The 25,133-nt window shown below is 38.8% G+C and overlaps 1 protein-coding gene across 3 annotated transcripts in view; it reads left to right on the forward strand.

The window, feature by feature from the left end:
• MED23 (mediator complex subunit 23) overlaps positions 1-22,876 on the forward strand; it is a 38,654-nt gene extending 15,778 nt beyond the window's left edge. For 2 of the 3 annotated variants that reach the window (XM_033054650.2, XM_033054651.2), the window contains 19 exons: positions 1,214-1,414; positions 2,591-2,734; positions 4,212-4,357; positions 4,924-5,169; positions 5,372-5,514; positions 6,046-6,220; positions 7,902-8,065; positions 9,187-9,311; positions 9,799-10,004; positions 10,949-11,129; positions 13,575-13,745; positions 14,823-15,039; positions 15,851-16,087; positions 17,165-17,330; positions 18,284-18,356; positions 19,482-19,696; positions 20,219-20,339; positions 20,975-21,106; positions 21,773-22,876. In XM_033054650.2, the coding sequence (XP_032910541.1) occupies positions 1,214-1,414; positions 2,591-2,734; positions 4,212-4,357; positions 4,924-5,169; positions 5,372-5,514; positions 6,046-6,220; positions 7,902-8,065; positions 9,187-9,311; positions 9,799-10,004; positions 10,949-11,129; positions 13,575-13,745; positions 14,823-15,039; positions 15,851-16,087; positions 17,165-17,330; positions 18,284-18,356; positions 19,482-19,696; positions 20,219-20,339; positions 20,975-21,106; positions 21,773-21,946 (3,237 nt within the window). In that variant the 3' untranslated portion in view covers positions 21,947-22,876. Of the gene's footprint in view, positions 1-1,213; positions 1,415-2,590; positions 2,735-4,211; positions 4,358-4,923; positions 5,170-5,371; positions 5,515-6,045; positions 6,221-7,901; positions 8,066-9,186; positions 9,312-9,798; positions 10,005-10,948; positions 11,130-13,574; positions 13,746-14,822; positions 15,040-15,850; positions 16,113-17,139; positions 17,331-18,283; positions 18,357-19,481; positions 19,697-20,218; positions 20,340-20,974; positions 21,107-21,772 lie in introns of those variants that run through there. The other variant, XM_033054654.2, reaches the window with a different exon arrangement.
• Positions 22,877-25,133: the final 2,257 nt, after the last annotated feature.

Here is a 25,133-nt window from a genome sequence, read left to right on the forward strand (position 1 = left end):
TCAGTTCCTTTTCTTTTGTATCATAAAATAATTTTTTTTTTCTTTAAGGCTGCATTATGTTACAGGCATCGGGCCAAATAAAAAACATGAATAAATGTGACCATTACTGAGTACAGATTGCATTGAAACAAACAGGTTAGGTTATTTCCAGAGTGCTAGCACTTTCTGATATAAATTAAATTCTCCATGGTTTTTATTTTTCCTTAGTTGTAGTACTTTATATGAATGTACCAATACAAATGCAGGATAATAACAAAAAGTTGTTGCACTGAAGGTCTTGTAACATGTGACATTATACTTGGTAGTGTTGAACTGCAGATTTATAACCTGAGTTCCAAATTACTGGTAGTGGACCTATTTTATATACATCTGTACTAATGGAATATATCTGAATATATAATGTATCCTTACTTGATCATTATTGAAAATCAGAGATGGTGTGCATTTAAAATTATTTCTGGGTTTGCATAGCTCAGTGTGAAGACTGTGTCAGTCCAACATCTGAGGGGCTCCTCACTCTGATATGTAATTTCTGTTCTATTTACAGAATGTAGAACACACCACTGATTAATTTTCAAGCCTTTTTGATGTTGTTACCTGTGATGATGTGTCAATAGGACAGCATCGAGTTTAGTTATAGGGGTATTAACCAGATGTTAATTCTGCTGCTAGTTGCAGGTGAACCCTATACACGAGTGAAAAAGAGAATAGTCATCAGATTTCTTTATCATGTATTGGGATGTTTCCTCTGAATTTGATGGTATATTTGATTCATTTTCTGTGATCCCTGTTTTTCAAATGGACTTAATGGAGGAAAGAAGGAGTGAAAAAAACAGCAACAAAACCCAAACCAAATGAAAAAACCCCACCTGTGTTTTAAAGAATGGGCTTTGTTTTCTCTGAGTGTGGAATCAGAGAAATAATATTCTGCCTGAGTAAAACAGCAAAAAAAACCCCAGATGTTATCTGTGCGTTGATGAGCTGTGTTTTGGAACTGAGTAGGGAATTATGGAATATATGATAAAATGTAAAAAGTATTGTGACCTGTAACATAGTGCAGCTTTAATATACTGGCTTATTCTTAACTTAAGTTCAGACTTCATCTCATGCTTCCCAGCCTTCTGTCAAAATACTGTACTGAAACTGCAACTGTGCAAGTTCTGGAGTTAATGGCAAGGCTTTTGGAATACTGTATCTGATCTCTGCCTTACAGCACAAGCAACGTTGCCCTGTGCTGGAGGACCAGCTGGTGGATCTTGTGGTGTATGCCATGGAACGGTCTGAGACTGAAGAGAAGTTTGATGATGGTGGAACCAGTCAGCTTCTGTGGCAGCATCTCTCCAGCCAGCTCATTTTCTTTGTGCTCTTTCAGTTTGCAAGTTTTCCTCATATGGTCCTGTCACTCCATCAAAAGGTAAATTGTTTGTATCGCCCCCAACACGGTAAGAGTGATTTTAAAAAACAAAACCAGTATTTTTATTTAAAGTGTCACTCATCCCTGCAAGAAGTACCTTATGTGTAAGAATTAGTTAAAATTTTAATCACTGTTCTCTTTAGGAGTCAAATTCTCAAGGTGTGGTGCTGTGAGCTAGGTGTATTTTTAACATTACAGCATGTTGCATTTTATTTGGATTCAAAGTGTGCTAATAACTAGAATAAAGAGATGAACTGGCACAATTCTACTGTGCTATTGCATCCAGTTTACAAATGAATTTCTAAGAGAGTGAGTGCCCTGTTCTGTTTGTGGACTAAAAAAACATGCCATGCAAATGGGTGTAGGAACTTGCTGTTTGTCTAATCAATCTACTCAAGCAATCAAAGGTAATTTGGCGATACTGGCAATCACAGTCCCAAGTTATTATTACTTCCCAGTAATAATTCCATTAAAACTGATACTACTATTTGCCCTTTCCTCTGGGGCTCAGGGTTCTAAGGGCAGTGATGCCAGTCCTCCATAAGAAAGGGAAGGAAGAATTACAGTCAGCCAGCAACATCCTGAGCTCTTTGTATGTTGTGTTCCACTTGCGGTGGATTGTAGTTCTGCTCTCTTTGTTTACCCAGATATTAGTTTTACCTAGGGCTATATTCCTGCTACAATTACTGTTAATAAACCATTGAAGCAATAGGCATTATACAACACAATTGCACAAATCTGGTATAAAACCACAGCAAGCAAGATAAGAGTAGAATATTAGTTACTAGAGAATTGCTGTTACAGGTAAAGAAGTTAATCACCAAAAAAACCCCCAGGTGAGTCCAGATGAAGCAAATCAAACTGGTTCTGGCTCAGGGACTTCCCGTTGTAGGAATTTATAAAACTTGTGGCCTGACACTGGCAGTGATCCCCAGGAGTTAAATGCATTTTAAATCTTACCATTAGTTGTTGTAGCCCTCACAGAGTCAGTTCATGTGTTACAACTAACATACTTATTTCTCTACTTTCTGAAAACAATGTATGTTTCTGCCTAAGTCCTGCTATACAATTATCTGCTGAAACTGTTTTAGTCTGCCTTTCTACTTCTTTTAAGAATCTTTGCGGTGATTTTTCTTCTGCATGCAGTATTTGTCTGTTACTGAGTGTTCTTGACAGTTGGCAGGCCGTGGTCTCATTAAGGGGAGAGACCACCTGATGTGGGTGCTACTCCAGTTCATCTCTGGCAGCATCCAGAAGAATGCACTGGCTGACTTCCTCCCAGTTATGAAGCTGTTTGACCTCTTGTATCCCGAGAAAGAAGTAAGTCTCTGATATTAAAAGTTTTGTTTTTAATTCAATTTGGGACCTTCATATGTGAATATTACTATCCTTCTTCAGACACTCATAGAACAGTGTGCTGCATAGTTGGAGGGAGATGTTTCATAAGTTGTTTTGAGGATTTCATATCCATGTAATCATGTTTGTTTTTAGGGGCAAGAAAGACCTGTGTTAATTCCTCTCTTCCTTGGCTTTGGTTTGGCTAAGGTTTTGAGGAGTTTGTTAAAGTACTGAGGAGACTGTAAAGGAATAATGTGTAATTCTATCGTTACATCTGGACTGGAACAGAATAATACGTTAAATTAATTCTACAGGGGCAAATCAAATCATATCCATGCTTTGTACATTCCTCTAGAATTAAAGTTCCTGAGGAAGGGGCACATACACAAACTTCGTAAACTTTAATTCTTGCAGCACTGTCAGTGTGAAGTCCTGATTGCTTACTCTGTTCATAGTGCTTTTTACTTTGGGTGAATGGATAGAATTATACAAGCATGTGATGAATCAAACTCATATGTAACAATTTTTTTCCCCCTGCTGTATTAGTTTTGACCCACAGAAATTCTTCAGTACAATTTGTGTTAGGAGATTTCAATTACTTTTGTCAGCATCAAATATGGGAAGAGCAATAGGACTATTTACTTCAACCATATAGTGGTGGCTCCAAGTTATACTTCCTGAAAGTCTTTATTTGACTAGTGCTTTTTAAGTGCTTGAGATGAAACTGAATCCTAGGGAACGTTTTTTTAAGGTTCAGTTTCACAAGCCCTTTAAATTTTATCTCTGGCCATTGCTCTCAAGAAGATCTTGTTATCCTGTTGGTGATGTATTGGTGCTGTCTCATGTTGTCAGTGGTGTTTGTGCAGCACTAACAGTATCAAAAGGAAAGAAATGTGGATGTTGGCAAACGGAGAGAGAGAGACAGTTCCTCTTCCTATGGCAGTACTGTAGCTAAGTCTGGATCCAAAACTTCTTAATTTTGGGTTGTATCTGTATCTTTTCCTGAGAAGTATATTAATGTTTGAGGATTTACTGGGATGCTGAACAATTCAGAGTTTTCAGAAAATACTGTTGAACCACTGAGTACCTACTATGGGAGCCCATTCCTTAATTGGTTTCTGAGTGTGTAAGTGTGAGGTTGAGAGAAAGCGTATGCTTTGTAACTGTATAAGTCTGGAAACTCTATGCTCTTAAGCATGAATTTCCTTTTGCCAAGGTCTTAGATAATTTGTTTGGTTTGGGTGTTTTTCAGAATAATTACTGAGGTGCAGGTCTCTTCCATAGCTCTTGATTTAAAATTACAAACACTGATTAGGGTAGAATCTGTTCTTTAAAAATGTTCCTTACGGTGTAGCAAGTCAGAAAAAAAACCCCCTGATCTTCTGAATACTGGCTATCTATGTTGGTTTTCTGCACATTAATCCATGTGGTATGTCACATTCCTGTGTTCTTTCTTTAGTACATTCCTGTACCTGATATTAACAAACCCCAGTCAACTCACGCTTTTGCAATGACCTGCATTTGGATTCATCTGAACCGGAAGGCTCATAGTGACAACTCCAAGTTGCAGATTCCCATTCCTCATTCTCTTAAACTTCACCATGAGTGAGTGTGGGGGTTTTGTTATATATTTATTTATGTTTAGGCATAACAAAATAAGCATTTCCAAGTCTGTATTCAGAATGTATTGTGTGATGGGACGCTGTATAAAGGTTATCAATAGAGTGACTTCAATATCATTCAGAAAGACAGAGAGCTCAAACTGAAAATATTTCATAAAAAGTGAAATGCTGTTATCCAGCTAGTGGAAATGAAATATTTTATCTCAGAATATTAAGTCTTTATTACTGATAGAGAATCTGAAAGTAAATGGACAATTTAATTTTGTTGCACTGTGGTTTGGAAGGTGTGGATAAGCAGTACATTGGGTTAATTTTTTTGTCTGGAAGAGTGGTTTTTAACTGTGTTTTTCTCCTGGTGTATTTCTCCAATGTAGAAAAATCGTAACATGGTGAAACTGGCATAAGAAGTACTTGTTTCGATGTGGTGCAATTAATAACTATTTTGGTTTTTTCTACTATTTTATAATGAGTTTTTTGACTGAGATTGTTGTAGCTGTATTCTGGAATGCATGCACTTTCTTCCTAATGTTTAATCTTTTTGGCACACAGGTTTTTGCAACAAAGCTTAAGGAATAAAAGCTTACAGATGAATGACTACAAAATTGCCTTGTTGTGCAATGCTTACTCAACCAATTCAGAGTGTTTCACTTTGCCAATGGGTGTACTAGTAGAGACTATTTATGGAAATGGCAGCATGAGGACACCTCTTCCAGGGACTAATTGCATGGCATCAGGGTCTATCACCCCATTGCCAATGAACCTCTTGGACTCACTCACAGTTCATGCCAAAATGAGGTACAGTATATGCAGCTAGCTTAGCATTATTTTTTTAACCCATGAATCTGTGTGTGGCTAATTACCATCAGAAATATCATTATACCAAATACCATCATTCTGTGGCTGGACATATCATGTAAAGATCTATTAATTACTTTAAAAATGAGTTAAATTTCAAGTCCATGTTTGTGATTCAAAAACGCTTTCTCTCTTTCCTCAGTCTGATTCACAGCATAGCTACAAGGGTAATTAAGCTGGCTCATGCAAAATCGAGTGTGGCCTTGGCTCCTGCTCTTGTGGAAACCTATAGTCGCCTGTTGGTTTATATGGAAATAGAATCTTTGGGCATCAAAGGCTTCATCAGTAAGAAAGAATTTTTTTTCCCTCCTTTTACTTTTCTTTTTGTTAATTTAGTATTTTTGTTTAATGGCAACTGGAGACCATAGTAAAACTGAAAATATAATGATGCAGCATGTATTAATTAGTTTAATGTAAAAGAAACTTTGAAAGTTATCCTAGTGCTGCAGTAAATTCCAGACTAGTTGTGCTGCTGTCCCTTTATGCCATCGCTTGTATGGCTAGGACCTTTCCAGTTGTGCTGTGTTGTGTAAAACATGCTTAATGGAAAAGCATAAGCAAAGTTACTTTAAGACACACAGGATACTTAATTTCTTTTGTTAAAATAATTTGCATGTCTGCTGTAGATGTTCATTCACAGATTAAGCTCTATACATTTACATCTTCACACAGCACTTGCACATATACTTGTTATAGGTTATACACTTCTCAAATCAAATGTCTGACTTACAACCTAATAAAACCAGTGTACTCTGTAGTTGTATTTCAAGGTGTGATCAGTTGTAAAACTTAACTTTACAAACTTTTTTTCATAAGGTCAGCTTCTGCCAACAGTGTTCAAATCTCATGCATGGGGAATTTTGCATACTCTGCTGGAAATGTTCAGCTATCGGATGCATCACATCCAGCCTCATTACAGAGTCCAGCTGCTCAGCCATCTTCATTCCTTGGCTGCTGTGCCACAGACTAATCAGAACCAACTTCATCTCTGGTGAGTGATGTTTCCATCTTTGTCCATAATCTCAGATTCCTTCTTGTTGAAAGCTGCATGAGAACTGTTTAAATGGCACTTCCCAGTTGTACCTCTCTGACTAACTTATTTTGGGGTGTCTCAGCAGGGCATGTTTCAGCAGTACAGTTGGATGTTAGCAGTAGTGCTCTGCAGAGACATGCTCTTGCACACACATCGCAGTAGTGTCATGAGTCAGCATGTAGGATGTGCAGCAGAACTGTCATGTCCACAAGTGCTTCTTGCATGGATGATAAAGGGCAACGCCTGCTGCTTGTGATCAGTGTCTGCCAGTGAGACTGTGCTTGCTTCCTTCTGTGGAGGATATTTAATTTGCTTACAAGAGTTAAGTTGGTTCCGCTTAATGTGAGGTTGATTTTCAGTCAGATCAGAGAATTAATCTGGTTCACCCTGCAACTGAAATGGAGTTTGTGCAAAACTGTGGTGACTGTACATGAACCTAAGTGGAGTCCCTCGTAGGGTGTGTGTCATGATAGCCTAAAACAGTGGCTAATTTGAATGCAAGAAAGGTGACAGAGGTGGTTAGAGAAGGTCTGAAGAGATTACACAGGTAATTCCAGGCAAAAGCTTTGAGTTTACCTTACTGTTAAAGAAGTTGAACAGCATGAGATTAATTTTCTATGTAGAATCTGGGACTTGTGGTCAAAAACTTGGGGAAAATAGTGTCCATTCACTCTTAGAGTACAATAAATCTTGTGGGAGTATGAGGCAGAGTAACTTCATTGTTACCAGTTCATATAATGTTTAATTATACAGTAAATTCATAGATTCATAGAATGGTTTGGGTAGGGAGGGACCTTAAAGGTCATCCAGTTCCAGATCCTTTCTTCTGAGCAGGGACACCTTCCACTGGATCAGGCTTCTCAATTTCATAGTCCAAATTCAAATTGCCTAGTTGCTTGTCCTGTACCAAGCATAAACAAAACAGGTCAAGACAAGTTTCTCCTGAAATTCAAGGCCTTGATCTCTTTATTGACCTCAATCTTGTTTTGTCATCTTAGTCTGTAAAATACAGATGTTAGTCAATTTTAATGAGCACTGCATACAACTAGAATAAACTAAACTATGGCTTTGGCATTTCAAAGACACTATGTTATAAAAGTCTTTCCAATGTCTTCAAACTACCTGATGTGAAAAGTGCTTCCAATTAAAGCACTGGAAATTAAAGTGCTTTTAATCAAAAGTTATACTTCCTCAACTTCCTAATTCCTTTAATAAGGACAATTTAGTGCTGTCTACTTGAAAATGGTAGTTAACTTTGAAGCTTCCTATGTATTATTCATGCCTTTTTATTTTTGTTTTGCATATATTAATTATATTATCTTCTTTAGATGAAGATGTGCAAAAAATAATAATGGGGGGCTCTGAATTGGAGAGACTTGAGGCTCTTTTTCAGGGTCTCTGCAGTTGGAATTTTTTGCTAAATCTACTTTTTAGTGCTTTATTTGGAAATAAGATATTGAAATAGTTATAATTATTAAACAGTAGAAAAAGTGAACTTTTTCAAAAGGTTAAGAACATCATTAAAAAAATGTTTCTGTGTTATTTGAAGCAGTAAATGGAGGAAAAAATAGGTATTTTTGGAATCTTAGAAGCATTAGCATAAGTATTACTTGCTAACTGGACTGTTTCCTTCTTTCAGTGTTGAGAGTACTGCTCTAAGGCTAATCACAGCTTTGGGCAGCTCGGAAGTCCAGCCACAGTTCACACGGTTCCTCAATGATCCCAAAACAGTTCTTTCAGCAGAATCAGAAGAACTCAACAGGGCTTTGATCTTAACTCTGGCAAGGGCAACACATGTGACAGGTAATAGCAGTACATCCTAGTAAAAGCTGTCGTCAAACCATTTCTCTTAAGTGCTGTTCAAGAGAGTGCCATGGAAGTGACCTAGTCACAAAACATACCTCATGCACTTCTGGTTTTGAAAAAAGTGTAATTTTCATTTCCAACTACTTGTATTTAGGTAAAAAGCTATTATTGAAGCAGTTGTAAAATGAGACATTCTTCAAAAGTTTATTCAGAGGTCCTCTGTGACTAGTGTTTAGAGTTTTTTTAGTGTCTTATTTTGAGTTTCATTATTTTAGATCTACAGGTTTGGATTGATTACTGATACATACTATTTAAATAACATGAAATACTCACTGCAACTGTGCTGCTGATGTGGAAGCCACCCCCTCTATAGCTTGCATTTAAGAAAAAGTAGTCTGAATTTTTGGTTTCTTTTTTTTGGGAAGGGAAAAAAGAAAGCTTTCATTGCACCTTGTAATGTTTTAACAGTGTGCAGTGACATGGATCAAGTTTTTGTTAGCTTTGAAGGATGTTTTCTCTCTCCTTTTTTATGGTTCTAGTCTGCAGACTCACTGGAGAGTTAGAACAACTGATTCACAAATACTGGTGGAGGTGATTTGAAGGAGAAAGGACTTCTATGTGTTGGTTTCTTTTTTATTTTTTTAACCATTTCTCAACCGTTGATGAAATCAGCCGAAGGGTTGGGGGAATCAGTTTTTCATTTATACAGCTCATTTGAGGCAGGTACTTCTGAACAGTCTTTTTGAAACAATATAAAATGACTTCTGGAAATTTCATCATCATTATCATCCTCAGGATTTTTTTCTAAAAGTCTAATCAGTTAATCAGCGCAAGCTTTTTCTAGTGATATTACAGGAAATTAAATATAAAATGTTAAACTCGTGATTGTTTTATTTCCAGCTCAAACCGTATAAATAATTTTCTTACTCTTAATAGCATGAAAAGGATAATATCCAGCACCTTCTGTAGAGCAAATAAAGCCAAAGAAAGGGGCTGGAAGAAGTTGGACATAAAAGGAAAGTCTGTTAGAGTAGAAAAGTCTTGATAGATATGACAAAAGGAATACCAATAAGAAATGGTTTTGTGTGAAATTCTAATACCATCAATCCATTTTTTAGACTTTTTCACAGGCTCTGATTCAATTCAGGGAACTTGGTGCAAGGATATACTGCAGACTATCATGAGTTTCACTCCACATAACTGGGCATCACATACACTAAGCTGTTTTCCAGCTCCTCTGCAGGTAATAGTTTAAACCTGAAGACTTTACAATTGCAAATGCAATGAATTTATTCTCTTATCAAGATCCTTTGCCTTTTGTGGGTTGGTGAGATTCTTCTCCTGGCTAGACTGCATTAATCTCAAGTCCCTAAAGAATGCAGCATGATTGTGACATTGCTATTACTTTAGAAATGTGTTAGCTACATTCCCCTGGAGTATTCTAAAGTCAGATTTGGTCAACTGATACTTCTGGTTCAAGGTAGATCAGATAGTTTAAAAATTAAAAAATAAAAAGTTGGAAAAGCCATTTTTTCTTGTGACAGTTTGTAATGTAGCTTTGTTAGTGACAAAACAGTCACTGTGTGGTACCACAGTGAAATAAGAACTCTCCCTAGTAGGTTATATGGTACAAGGAAGTAGGAACCCATCCGGTGCTAAATTGGGCAGAATTTTCCTGTTCAAATGTTTTAGTGTAGGCTCTCAGTCACAGCAAAGCCTACTTTTTTCAGGTGTTCTTCAAACAGAACAACGTGCCTCAGGAAAGCCGGTTTAATCTGAAGAAGAATGTGGAAGAAGAATACCGCAAGTGGAAGTCTATGACCAGTGAGAATGAAATAATCACACACTTCTCTGCTCAAGGTTCATCCCCACTCTTCCTTTGTCTCCTGTGGAAGATGTTGTTAGACACTGATCACATTAATCAAATTGGTTACAGGTGAGCTTAAAAACATGCTATTTCAAAGTTATTAAGCAACATTCTCAGTTCTGAGGACATAGGCCTTGTGCATTAACAGCTTGTTCTTTTAATCAATTTGGAGCATGTATAGCATGGAAAAATAGAGTGGAGCTAGGTAGTAGCCAGCATGCCATAATAATTGTGAAGTGTTTAACATTGGTTCCACCATGCAGTGGTCTGCAATGCATGTTTTTCCTCATGAGAAACAAGGATGTGAGATGTTTGAATTAAGCAGTTTACATGTAATAGCAGTGTTTCAGACAATCTGAAAGAGTAAACAGAAAATATGAAGCATTCATTTACTTAGCCTTTATACATGAAAAAAGGACAGATATTTCTTTAGAAAACAAATGTTGAATTAAGATGAAAATTCATTACAGAAGTAGTAATCATGTTTTTTTAATTTGTTCCTGGTAGAAATAGCATGAATTCCAGCTGTGAAAACGAGATTTATTTCTTTTCAGTCCTTCCTAGGTCTGCTGAAACAGTATTTGTGATAGCATGTGTTACTCTTGTGTGCAGTGAGGAAATTGTTTATAACGCTATGGCTGTATTAAAGGGCATGGCATTGGAAAATAAAGTTCAGTTGCAGAAGGTTGCCCTCAGAGGTGTATAACTAAAATTGTATAAGTAAAGCATGGGTTCTGGGCAGAATACTGCAGATGAAGTTGGTGAACTTGAATCATTTCTCCTGATTGGTAGTTGGACTTTGGAATTCCCTTGCTCTAAAGTAGAGGTGTTTTGCTTTGCTTTGGCATTTCCTTCAGTTAATTTAATAAGAGGGAGGGAATTTTGTCTCTGTTTGTTTTTGTTTTTAAGACAATTGTGTTAAACCCTGCTTACTCATATCAAATAGATGTGCTTTAGAAATACATTAGGAACTGTAACAATTTTTTATTGGTTTTTTTTTGCTTCTCTGCTAGAGTATTGGAAAGAATTGGGGCCAGAGCTCTGGTGGCACATGTCAGGACATTTGCAGATTTCTTGGTGTATGAGTTCTCTACATCTGCAGGAGGACAGCAGCTCAATAAATGTATTGAGATTCTCAATGACATGGTGTGGAAATACAATATTGTAACACTGGATAGGTTGATACTCTGTTTGGTAAGTATCTCTTCAGAGGATAAGATGACAGTTGATGCAGTCTGCTTTCTGACTCATTTTTAGGAGCAATCTATTAAAAAATGATTGGTCTTAAATAGCGACTATTTGCTAAATCAATAATCAAGTAAAAGAATAGATTACAGTAGTTTCACGAATACAAGCCGCACGGATTATAAGCCGCACTTCCCGTGCCTCGACAATGTTGCTGTCTTTGTCAATAGATAAGCCGCACCCCGAATATTAGCCGCACTTTCGTTCGTCGCGAGAATCCGTGCGCAGCTTTCACAAATTGGCCAATTAGTAACAGGATCGCGGCATAGCGGGCTTTACTGACTCGGGGCGGGGCCAGGCAGGCTCGGCCCGCTCATGGTTGCCGACGGGGCCGGGTGGCCCAGCTCAGCGCCACGGCTCGGCGGGGCTGGCCGGGTGGTGCTGCCGCCGCCGCCGGGCTCGCTGGCCCCCCTCTCCCGTCAGCACCGCCCCGTGCCGCGTTCGCTCGCCCGGCCGGCAGGGCTGCCGCCACCGCCACCGGGCTCGCCACCCGCCCCGCGCCATGTTTGCTCGCCCGGCCGGCAGGGCTGCCGCCGCCGCCAGGCTCGCCGGCCGCCCCCTCCCGTCTGCACCGCCGCCGCGTTTCCTCGCCCTGGCCGGCACTGCAGGCCCCCGCACCGCCGGGCTCCCCCACGCTGCTGGCCCCGATTCTGCTGGGCTTCCCCCGCTGCCAGGCAGCCCCACCCGCCGGCCTTCCTGCTTCTGCCATGTTCCCCTGCACTGCTAGCCCCAGTTCTCCCGGGCTCCCCCGCCCTGCTGGCTCAGGCTCTGCCGCCCCCCTGCCCCGCCCTGCTGGCTCAGGCTCTGCCGCCCGCCCCCCACACTGCTGGCCCCGCCTCTGCCAGGCTTTCCCACCTCTGCCGGGGCTGGCCGGGCTCCAGCTTGGCTTGGGGCTGCCGCGGGCTCTCACTTCCGTGTTGGCAGCTTTTAGAATTTTGTTAATGTATTAGCTGCCCCGGAATATTGGCCGCACTTCCGGGTTTCCACCAAAATTTTGGTCAAATTGGTGCGGCTTGTATTCGTGAAATTACTGTACTTCTTTTAAGCAACATAAAATCCCAACTCATACAGTTCTCTGCGTCTGCAGGGAAGCGTTTCTTGGTTATTTAATGGCAACCATTGAACTGGCATTAATAAATGTTGTGATCGGTGGTTTGGGTCTCTGACCTCAGAGCTGTGCAGTTATTTAGGCTCTGCAGAGGGACCTGGACAGGCTGGATCAATGGGCTGAGGCCTGTTGTCAGAAGTTCAGCAAGGCTGAGTGCTGGGTCCTGCACCTGGGTCACAGCTACCCCATGCAGTGCTACAGGCTGGGCAGTTCTGGGCCCCTCACTACGAGGCAGACATTGAGCATGTCCAGAGAAGAGGACGGGAGCTGGGGAAGGGTCTGGAGCACAGGTCCTATGAGGAGCAGCTGAGAGAGCTGCAGTGTTTAGCCTGGAGAAAAGGAGGCTCAGGGGAGGCCTTATCACTCTACAGCTGCCTGAAAGGAGGGTGTAGTCAGGTGGGGGTGAGCCTCTTCTCCCATAAGTGACAGGCAATAGAACAAGAGGAAACAGCATCAAGTTATGCTGGATTGGATATTAAGAAAAATATCTTCAGTGAAAGAGTTGTCAGGTGTTGGGTCAGGCTGCCCAGCGATGTGGTTGAGTCACCATCCCTGGAGATATTTAAAAGATTTGTAGGTGTTTAGTGGTTCATGCTTTAGTGGCACTGCTCAATTAATGGTTGGACTCAATGATCTTAGAGGTCTTCTGTGCCCTAAATGATTCTGTGGTTCTGCAATTCCTGCAGCCTTAAAAGGTAAATGGAATATGGCATGCTGTTCATTCATTCACAAGCATATGGAAAATCTTGTACCCGTTAGAGTATGCTTTCTTTCCTTACTAGTAAGACAGAAATGGTGTTCTCTTGCTTTTCATAAGATATATATACAATAAAGCAATATTCACTTAGAGAGAACTACATTTGTCCTTTATATTTGATTTTAAATCTTGTCATAATGTAAAGCTGGTTGTTTGAATTCTAATTTGGTTTTTAGACTGAAGTCAAATTGTGTCAGAGTGGCCAGAGGTTAAAAGCAATCTTAATTTCATTGTCACTTAATTGGTTATTTTTGGTAAGACAACTGACAGATAAAAGAGAGCTAGAATTCCTAGAGAAAATGCCATCACCGGGGAATTTGTAAGACCTTCTGCCCATGGAACAAAAAATGGGATAGAGATTGAACCTGCCTCTTCTTAATGGCTTCACTTTAAAAATAGAGTTGCAAGACCGTATATTCAGTGTGCATTTGTGTGCAGATGTAGCAAATTTGGCTACCATGTTTTGGGACTGTAGAGCAGACAGCAGTGTCAACTGTAATTTCATGTTCTCTGATCTATTTCGTTTAAGGCTATGCGTAGTCACGAAGGAAATGAAGCTCAAGTTTGTTACTTCATAATCCAATTACTCTTACTGAAGCCTAATGATTTCAGAAACAGAGTGAGTGATTTTGTGAAGGAGAATTCGCCCGAACACTGGCTGCAGAATGACTGGCATACAAAGCATATGAGTTACCACAAGGTATCACAGCTAATAATATTCTTTTATTGTTAGAATTTCTGTGGAGTTGATATCAACCATCATTTACAGGACAGCTTTATCAATTTTTTGACTTGGCTAATAAGCTGTAATTTGTTTGGTCTAGAATGAAAATAATAAATCATTGTATTTAATGATTTTGAAATTATAATGCAATAATATTCAAAGATAGAAGTAGCTTAAGAATTGGGTGAATGTTGATTCTTGCTCATCTAAATAAAATAATTTTAAAATCTTGGTTATACTGAAATTCACCCAGAAGAGAGTTTTTGTGCATCAGGGAGAAGGTATTTTTTTGGTGGTTTATGACTATATCAATAGGTAAACCTAGATTTTCTTCTAATTGTTAAAACTTCTTCCATCTTCTGTGTGACAAGAACATGATAGCCTGTTATGTTAGGGAAGAGAGCTGCTGAGATTTTAATGCTCCTGTAAAATTACTGGTTTCTGCTGGCTACAGAAAGATGTTCTGTCAAAAAATAAACACTTAAGATGGAACAAATACAAATAAAACTGTCATGTAGCTCAATACATGGCATCTAGTTTGATCCAAGAGTTGTTTGGTCTATATTAGCCCTCTGACTTGTCTGTACAGTGTTTTGACGGTGCCTAAAAGTGTAAGGGTAACAGGGAAGCAAATGAGCCTGGGAAGTGCTCTGACATGGCTACACAGTCACTACACCCAACCTGGCATATAGAAATTTCAGTCACAGGTGAAGATAACATAAGTTCAGCCCTCAGCAGTACCCATCTGTTATTTGCATACACTACCATTTTTTCCTACTGGCTGCTTTCAACTTTGCTTTGGGATGATGTTCTCTTATGCCCATTTTGAGTGGTGGTGAAACTTTGTTCTGGGAGGTTTTTTTAAGATGTTATCTACTATTCTAATAACCAGTTCAAGTCAGAGTTCAGTTTCCTTCAGTAAGCATATAGTAATTTAAATGTCATAAAGAGGGTTCTGAAGTGTCTTTTTAAGATGGAGATGCTGAATGTTTAATCCATTACTTACAAAGAAAGAGATTTTGATTTTGTTTTGGTGGATTTCTTTGCTTCCAGAAATACCCTGAAAAGCTGTATTTTGAAGGCTTGGCAGAACAAGTGAATCCCCCAGTTCAGATCCAGCCTCAGTACTTACCAATTTATTTTGGAAATGTATGCCTGCGCTTTCTGCCAGTGTTTGACATTGTAATTCATAGATTTCTGGAATTGCTTCCAGTGTCCAAATCACTAGAAACTTTATTGGATCATCTGGGAGGTTTATATAAATTCCATGGTAAGTTATCCAAGAATACAGTTGGATATATTCCTGTTGTGATCATTATGTCCCCTTCACCTCTTTCACTCATAATATTCATGTTTTAGCACAGCAGTGCCTTATTCCTTTCTTATTCTCTAAACCCTGTGTACGTTTACACAGAGAAGTGCATTTCCCATTTTGTGAATTTCAGCTTACTAACAGTGACTTTGTTTTATTCAGGTATCTCTTGCTAATTCATGCTTCCTTCACACCTTTCCCATCTATTCCCTTTTAGTAGTAAATACTTGAACTTGTGTCCTTGTTTCAAGACTGAAACAATTGAAAAACAGTTCCTCTCTCTGTCCTTACTTAAGATTCAAATAACTTGACCTGATACTTGAATACTTTTAGAAATGCACTTTTATAGTAATTGTTTTATAGGTGTCATTCTATGTTATGCTAATTTACAATAATTTACAATACTCTTTCTTTACTGTGACTTCATACCTGGAATCTTCTTAACTAATATCTTATATATGACGTGATGATTTAATCTGTCTACTTAGACATATATTAATATTACCATTAAGTTGTGAACTCTTAGTAATACTGACCTTCTTTATTCCACTGCTTTTGTTCTGCACAAACTCTGAAGTATGTACAAGACAAAGGAAAATCAGTTTTGTAGAGTATATTGAAAAAAAGAACATGAATCAATTTCATATGTGCTGTTTTTAAATAAATGCAACTTAGTCTTGAAGAGCTCTTGATTTGAGTTTTGTTTGCCACAGATAGTGATGCTGGAAGTTATTTCTGGCTTTTGTTGTTTTCCCTTTCTCCTTGGCAGACCGACCAGTGACCTACCTGTACAACACTCTTCACTATTATGAGGGGCATCTGAGAGATCGCACAAACCTCAAGAGAAAACTCGTTCATGCCATAATTGGCTCTCTCAAAGACAATCGTCCACTAGGCTGGTGTCTGAGTGATACTTACCTCAAATGTGCCATGAATCCCCGAGAAGAGAATCCATGGGTTCCTGATGATGCTTACTATTGCAAGCTCATTGGAAGACTAGTAGACAATATCCTTCTAAAAGTTTGCTTTAAGTAAGCTGTGACAATGTCTTTCAGCTTCATTTCATTAGAATATGAAGTTCAATTTCTTTATTATTCTAAACAGGGATGTGCTGCCCTAATAGACATCTTAAAATATATGGTGAAAGTGAAGTACAGTGCAAATATTTCACTGTTTAAGCATCACTTAGAATACAATTACTGATGTTTATTCTTTCTGAATTGAATTTTGATTGTCAAAAAAATAAGCTTGATGCAAAGTGTATTTAAAGAATTTTTTGAAAATGACATTACTATTACTGTTTGCTAATGCTATTTATTAGTATTACTGAGAATAAAGTATTGAGAGCATTGCCACATTTAAGATGTGGGAATTGCTGGCAAATTAAAGAATAGGAATCTCCTTGGACTTTGGTTTCTTTCTGGAGCAGCTTTACAAGAATTGACCAATTTTCAGGATGTTACAAGTTCTTTTACTCCTTCTCCTGAACTTCCCTTTCTTAAATGTGTAACTTGAAAGAAGTCTATTCTGTGTCTCCAAAGAAAGCTAAAATTATATAAACCCCTACTTTTATGCAAATGTTAACTCTGGAGAACTTTTCTGTATGTATTTCAAATTAGTTAGCCTTGTTTGGGAAAGTGGAATATTTTCAAAGGCTAAGCAGTTGCTCCTTTTGCATAAACTGTCACCCTGGAAGTCTGCTAGAAGATATTACAGAGAGGTGAATTAGTGGTTTCTGAATATGCATGTAGAAAACTCCTGTTATTTATATTTTCTCCTCTTGGAGGCAGACGGTATCTGAGATGCTTGCTGTTGTTTTCTCCACCTCTTAGTCAGAGAAGTTTATCCTTTGCGTGGCTTTGTGTGTGTAATATATTTATAGCTTTGTATTCATGCAGTCCTTCAATGACAGTATCAGCATGTTATATTCATACTTCTTTTTTTTAATGAAATATGATTGTTCTACTTGTTTTCAATAATTTTCAGTTCAGTTTTTTATGTGGTATATGCATCGATTTTTAAACATTGTGCTGCTTATACTTGTCTGTATTGGGGCAGGTTTTTCTTCCTTAACCATTGCCACCTATGGCAGGCAAATCACCTGGTCCATTTCCAAATTGTGACTGGAGATTCAATGAGTTTCCTAACCCAGCTGCCCATGCTCTACATGTTACCTGTGTTGAGCTCATGGCTCTGGCTGTTCCAGGGAAGGAGGTGGGCAATGCTCTGCTGAATGTTGTGCTGAAGAGGTATGTTGGCTTTCTGAAATGGTTTTCTGCAATATATCATACATAATTAGAGATTGCTAAGATAGTCTGTGATTCTAAATTTCTTACTTTAAAAAAAAAAGTAGGTGTATATAGCTAATATTCTATATATAACGTATTTTTGGATGACAAACAAGGTGACAGGGATCAAGCAGAAAAATCGTGTTAGATTTGTGTGCTGTAGTGGATTGTGTGCTTCAGGAACAGCTGACATGGCATGATAAAAGTTAGAAGGAAGACATCACACAGGCAAAGATCTTATCCATCGGTTCAGCAGGAGAGCCTGGAGAAAGTCTGTTGTTCTTTGAGCTGTGCTGAGACAAATACCACAGAATCTTTGAGTGCAAAGAAAGGGACTGGAATCATTGGCAGGACTCTGAATCTTCCTGATGGTGATGTAGATCAGAGGTACTTTGAAACAGTGGTGTGCCAAGGCTGACCTTTTGTCATGGTGCGTTAAATTTGACCCATAGCTGCTTCTTGGGCAACCAGTGAAAAAAGCTGCGGTGAGAGACAGGACCTGGTATTCTTGTAGCCATTCAGTTGGCATCCCTGAGCAATGACAAACTGGAATTACTGGCTTAGTAATATATTATTGTTAACTCTGTTTGGGGCATATGGAGGGAAGGAGTCAATAAAGGGACAAACAGCCCTTAGGCACTAAAGCTGAAGGAAAAAATTTGAAGCCTTTGAAGGAAACCTGCTACTAATGCAAAAAAACTTGAATAAAGTTTTGCTCACAACATCCTAATAGCATTTATACCAATAGCATTTATACCATCTTTTGGCTCTTGTAAATACCTGTGTGTGTTTTTGTAGTTCTGTTAACTTGACAGACATTCTTGGTGTAAGTACACCTGGTCTGTAGATACACGAGAAGCACAAATTGCAGTTGTGTACTTTGGAGCTTTACTTTTGTTTTTCTTTGTCTCCAGTCAGCCCCTGGTGCCAAGAGAGAACATCACAGCTTGGATGAATGCGATTGGACTGATTATCACAGCCTTACCAGTGAGTCAGTGTGTTGTATTTTAAAATTTAAAAAAAAATTCTTCCATGAAACATTTATCGTCTTTCTAGAGAACATTGTAAAAACTTACAGCCAACGTCTCTAGATTCTACAGCAAGGCTGTGTGCATGTTTGAGAAAAATCTACTCCTCCAGCTTAGAAAAATTGACCCAGTTTTTCTATTTTATATGTGAGGCTAGGATGGAAAGAAGTAAGTCACTCCTGTTTAAATATGTAGTGTGTAGTATTGAGAACTGGAGCTACATAATATGAAGAACTATAAAGATTCTTGTGCGAAGTTATTTTTTGATAAATGCTTGTGCTTTCATGTCCTGTAGTTCTTAAACCATGTAAATGAGATGTGGCTAAGATTGCAAAAGGAAATATCTGCAGTACTGCAGTTTGTGTATCAGTAGAAAATTTGGTCTGCTGAATATCATGTCTCTTGGTACTTGGCAAAGATTGCCTGAGTAATTTTGATCTTGCCATATGTGTTGCTTATGTGTGTCAAAGCTGTCCTTTCCTTGTGACCTCTCTTCCCCAAAAAAATGGTTCCTCTTTTTGGAGGGAAGCCAACATTAATTTAATCCTTATTATTTTTATAATGCTTCTTATTCTTCCCGTTCCTTCTCCTTGCATCTTCATCTATATTCTTTGTCTTTTGCATCTTTTTTTTTATTCCCTGTTTCCATCTAGGTTTTTTGGTCTGTTTGCGCCTGCACTCAGAAGGCTAGAAAATTCTCAGGCCTCTTCCACTAAGGCTTTTTGCCTTGTCTTTGCTTCTTTTAGAGACCTTTATATCAGGTGATTAAATAATTAAATTCATGAGATATGTCTTGATAATGCCACACCCTTGAGTGTGCCATACCCAGTAACATGGATGCTTACTGTATCATGCATCTTAAATTTTCATCTTCATCAGATACGGTTATCAATTACTATTGATATACCATATATCATTCATAACAGTTTTATATATACATACATATATATATATACACACACACACATTTTAGAAATGCAGTAATAGTAGAAAGAGCTGAGGAAGCATTGTCTTAGGTGATGTTCTTTTTATAAACAATTCTGAATTTTTGGGTTTGTTCTGTTGTTTTGGGTTTTTTCCTCAGGAGCCATACTGGATTGTTCTGCATGATTGCATTGTGAATGTCATCAACAGTCCCAGTTTGACATCAGAGACAGAGTGGGTTGGTTACCCATTCCAACTGTTTGACTTCACAGCATGTCACCAGTCTTACTCTGAGATGAGTTGTAGCTACACTTTGGCTTTGGCACATGCAGTCTGGCATCATTCCAGCATTGGACAGCTTTCTCTCATTCCTAAGTAGGTGCATTGATATTTGATAATGTAATTTGTCTTTTAAATTCCACAAGTAATGTAGATAACAAAACCACCTATAGCACTTATACCAACTAAGAAATATGTACAGGGGAGCTCCAAGACTTTCCAGATGGATCACAAGGTTTCTTCCAGCTCCCTCTTCCATTGATAACTCTGTCTGTAGGCTTTAGGCCTGTCATGTGGTGTGACTGCCTTTAATAAGTCTTTTTAAATCTAGATTAGCTTTTTTGCTTTTATTATTTTAAATTTTTCTTAAAGCATGGACTGTAGCGTGTTCCTAAAGCATCAGCTGTAACAGTAAATATTATTCTTAATTCTAGAGTTGCCCTGAAATAATGTTTGAAATAGCTCACATTTCCAGAGGCATGCTGGTTTTTTTCTAAAATAAAGATATAAATCTGTGAGAGACACTGATGTTTTGGCTAGAAATTGATACAGGTGAAAGAAATAATAAACCCCAAATAACCAAACAGTTGATGTAGTACATGTTTTGACATACTGCAGGTTCCTCACAGAAACATTGATACCCATTGTGAAAACAGAGTTCCAGTTGCTCTATGTTTACCACCTCGTTGGTCCTTTCCTGCAACGGTTCCAGCAGGAGAGGACACGGTGCATGATAGAGGTAAAGTCTGGCTCATGGTTTGCTTTACACTGTGTGGGTTATTTACTTTTGCAATTAACTCATGAATCAGAGTGGGATAGATACCTTCAGTAAATATTCAGAATTAAATTCTGTACAGATTGAACAGTAATTGCAGGGATCTGAGTTGCTGAGTTGGTATTCAGCTTACTTGTTGGATAAAACACCTAGTACATTTCTTTTTAAGCAAGAAAAGAAATAAACCCCCAGAAATATCAATCAGTAAATGCATTATTTGGTTCTCAAACTACTTGCAAAATATACGTCTGGAAGGAAGTGTGCAGGAGGTGAATTGTGAGGATGGAGGAACATGAATTGTTTCTTACGTTCATGTCAGTGTGGGTAAGGTTAGGGGAGGAAAAAAGAGATGGAGCTCACCAGTAGGCAGATGAGCTGAAAAATTCAGATATCAGAGACCCTGCTAGAAAGAAGAGCTTAACTTGGGAATCATTTAGTGAAGCATAATGGGATGACTAAGACCTGTCCATTCATCCCTGTAAGAAAGTAAATTGTTAGGAATCACAACTACTTAAGTAGTACATATTTATTATATTGTCAATCTAAAGCATTTTAAAACTTGTTTTCGTTTGGGCTGCTCTTTGTGTCCGTGGAAACAGATTGGAGTGGCATTTTATGAAATGCTCCTGAATGCAGATCGGTACAGCTCCCACCTGAATTACATGGATCCCATTTGTGATTTCTTGTATCATATGAAATACATGTTTACAGGTGACAGTGTGAAAGACCAAGTAAGTAAACAATATATATATTGATACTTTATCTTTCTTCCCATATAGTAATTTAATCTTTTTGTGAACTACTTTTCATAGGTAGCAGTACAACAAATTGCTTAACAGTTGATTAATCTCTATGTACAAAGTAGGAAGTTGGTGGAGGAAAAGGTTCAGATGGATAGATTAGGTATCTCAGATTGCAGGATTAAGATACAGCTTCAGGGTGCTTTAAATTCTATTGTTAGAGCTATTGCTAGAAATAAAGCTATTGGGTATTTCATAACTTCTATTAATTTAAATCTATTTCTCTGAAGTTTTACTTCATTTCTGATTCAGTAGTGTAACTTGACATGTGATAAAAGGATTTCATTCACGTTCAGTGAAAAATCATTCACTTAATTTATCTCTAGTTTATAGAAGTATGCACTTTTAAAAGTGTCAGTTGTGTGACTCGTTTTACAAAGCTTTGTTGCACAACTCTTAAAACAGGAAGGGTTTTTTTAAGATTTGTTATCAGAAGAGGTCCAAAAGTTAGCAGTTTTAAGAAAATATTATTGTAATTACCTCTATATACTATATCTTTTTCCATTTTCTGTTGTGCTAATGTGGCTTGTATACAGTAGTTGTATGTAAAAACACTCCCATTTTTTACTGAATTCACTTTTTCTTTTTTTAAAACAGGTTGAGAAGATAATTTGTAATCTAAGACCAGCTTTGAAACTTCGGCTGCGCTTCATAACACACATCAGCAAAATGGAGCCAGCTGCTGTTTCACAGCAGCCTCTCAGCAATGGCTCCCCAGCACAGCAGCCCAGCCAAGTGCCCGTCAATGTGGCTTTGCCAGTAACCCAGTGAAGTGAAGTGCTGGGCTGACCTTGGTGTGAGGGCATCCTCCTCTTACTGACCCAAGTGAAGCAGCATCTGATCTGAAATCTGGCATGCTTTATAAAAGAACAGAGGACCACGTACAAACTTCTGCTTTGATTTCTTTTGCATCCTGAAGCTACCTAGTTCTGTGCATGCCAGTCCTCTTTGCTGTTTATGCTAGACACTAGATAAGGGATATGTTGCCTTTCCCTGAAAGCACTGTATAAAGATCCTCTGCAAGCAAATACATGGATTTCTGAAGAGTTTACCATATTCTGCTCCCTATCCTGGGTTGAGTCATCTGGATTTTTGCTTTTTTTCTGCCTGTGGTATGAAAAGACTCTGTGTGTGTAAAACAGCCTTTTAAAATTTGAGTTCTGCCTTATTAAAAATTTCTATTTTTTCATCCAACAGAACAATTTCTTTCTGTCTTTTGGGCAGACAGTTTAAGCCCTTATACAGAAATGCTCCTAGAGAGAGAGATTGCATCAAGTTTATTGAGTCAATTATGACATCTTCCCAAAGACTAAGAATGAACCTTTGAAAATAGTTGTAAATTTTGTGTGTACAGATTTCATTAAACACACCTCAATGGGTTTGATGTATTGTCAGTTACTAGACTGTTGGATTACACCCCAGAGGCTGTCTCCAATGAATCCATTGGAAGTCTGCATATTCACTTCAAGTTGTGCTGGATCATATTTGACCTTTCCTATTTGGGAAGTGGTGTCATTTTTATTAAGTCAATCACATCAATTTTACTGATCTTACTATATTTTGGATTTGTATAATTTGCGTCAGGGTTTATGTGTACTGGACTCAGCAGGTTTTGATAACAGAATTGAAAGGCTCAATGTTTTGTAAATACTCATCTTTTTGGACAGATTTTTAATTAAAAAACCCCACTGTTTAAAAGTCTATATTAGTATTGTTTATTTCTTTTCTATACTCATTACCTGAAAAGTAAGGATTGACCATAGCAAAGATAATTCCATGTCCCAGGTTCTCTATCAGCTTTGCATTAATGACAGTTTTAATTTGTTACAAATACGGTCCAGATTAATAAGCTCAGGTCTGATCTGATTTATAGCTCTCTAAAAATTTAACAGTTATGGAAAGAAGTTGCTGACTCAGTGGGTGGAAGTTGTTTAGTCTGTTTTTTTTTTTTTTGCTGTTCTCGTACTTGGATCCTAAATTCTGCCAAGTGTAATTTAAGTAACAGAACTATGAGCTCTTTAATGAACTTGTTGTCTGACAGAAAACCACATTTGCATATTTGTGGTGTACCCTGGTACAGGGTCCAGCTACCTACCAGGTACCCTGGTAGCTGGTCACAAGTGGCATTCCCCAGGGCTCAGTCTTGGGGCCAGTCCTGCTTAATGTCTGTATCTGTAATCTGGACAAAGGGATCGAGGCCACCCTGACTCAGGTCACAGATGACACCAAGTTAGGGAGGAATGTTGACCTGGAGGCTGGAAGGCTCTACAGGGGTGTCTGGAGAGGCTGGATCTATGGTCTGAAGCAAACTGAGGCTCAGGAAGGCCAAGTGCCAAGTCCTGCCCTGGGGTCACAACAACCCCTGCTGTGCTACAGGCTGGGGGAGGAGTCGCTGGAAAGCTGCTCTGCAGAAAAGGACCTGGGGGTGCTCGTGGCAGCAACTGAACATGAGTCAGCTGTGCATAGCTGACCAAGGAGGCCAGTGGCATCCTGGCCTGGTTCAGGAATGGTGTATTGTGCCCAGGACTCGGGATACTGGGGTACTACAGTGCCAGCAGTACTTGGCACTGGGGAAGCCACACCTCAAATCCTGTGTTTGGTTCTGGGCCCCTTGCTACAAGACAGACATTGACGTGCTGGGGCATGTCCAGAGAGGGGCAGTGGAGCTGGTGAAGGGTCTGCAGTATTGCAAAGAGCAGCTGAGAGCTGGGGGTGTTACTCCTGAAAGGAGGCTGTGGCACGATGGGGAGTTGATCTCTTCTCCCAAGTAACAAGTGACAAGAGAAAATGGTGTCAAGTTGTGCCAGGAGAGGTTTTGAGTTTCAGATTTGGTATTAAGAATTCCTTCACTGGAATTATGAAATGCATAAAATACACTGCTGAAGTGGAATCACCATCACTGGAAGTGTTCGATGAGTGCATTGATGTGGCGCTTGGGAATGTGGTTTAGTGGTGAACACAGGTGCTTGTTTAAAGGTTGCACTTGATCTTAAAAGTCTTTTCACCCATTAATAATTCTATGAGTCTGTGCTTGCTTTTTAAACATCTTGTATTCCATTCCAGAGTCAAGTCACTGGTGCCATTGGGCTCCATTTTGATAACAAGTTAAATAAATAGTCAAATAGTTGGTCTCCAAAAATCCAGTGAACTGTTCTGTGCAGGCTTTCCCACAGGCTTTCTGGGAAGACTCAAGAAGCAAAATTTTGGTTCTGGGTTTACAGACTTTTGTTGGCATTGAGATATCTCTGCCTAAGCACTTTTTGCAGCAAATGAATAGAAAAGCTGTAGAAAGTGTGTGTTTTCGTTGCTATTCTGTGTTCTAACTGCTCTTCTGAGCATCTTCCTGAATTGTCTTATTTCACGTTGAAATACTTTTGGCACTACCAGAGTATTCCTTTTAATATTTAAATAGCACCTGTTTTCAGTCACAGGAATTTCAGAGGGTATACTGAGGAACTTGGGTAAATATCAGCAGCAAATCCTGAAAGCTGTTGGAATTCTTTAAAGCTCCCTCATTGTGCTCTATGTCTTTGCCACTCGTGCAGTTATATTAAGCTGGCTTTGGATCACTGGTCTGGTGCTCTGGGGTTGGGATTTGCCTCAACTGGACTGGGACTGGCAAATCAAAAACGTGGGATTCATCAATACTGGACTACATATGAACTTTTGAACTTTTGTCCCAGAGCTTAAAGGCTGTGCATCCCACTAACAGTGCTATGAATTGGGACCTTTGCTCATCTACTAGGATTAGGGATTTGCACGTTCTATAGGTTGCAAAATGCAAAGGAAGACCATCTGTTCTTCCCAGCATGCACACTCTTTCTCTGCAAAACTCCCCAAGTTTCCGAAGGCGTTAACCCTCACTAGTTGGAATAAGTTATCTCTTCTGCAATAATCTACATTTGAACTTTTAGCAGCAGTATTGGTCTAAAAATCAATTCTTATTGATGCTTGCTTT

Source organism: Catharus ustulatus, chromosome 3 (genome assembly GCF_009819885.2).
Source record: "Catharus ustulatus isolate bCatUst1 chromosome 3, bCatUst1.pri.v2, whole genome shotgun sequence".
Lineage (NCBI taxonomy): Eukaryota > Metazoa > Chordata > Aves > Passeriformes > Turdidae > Catharus > Catharus ustulatus.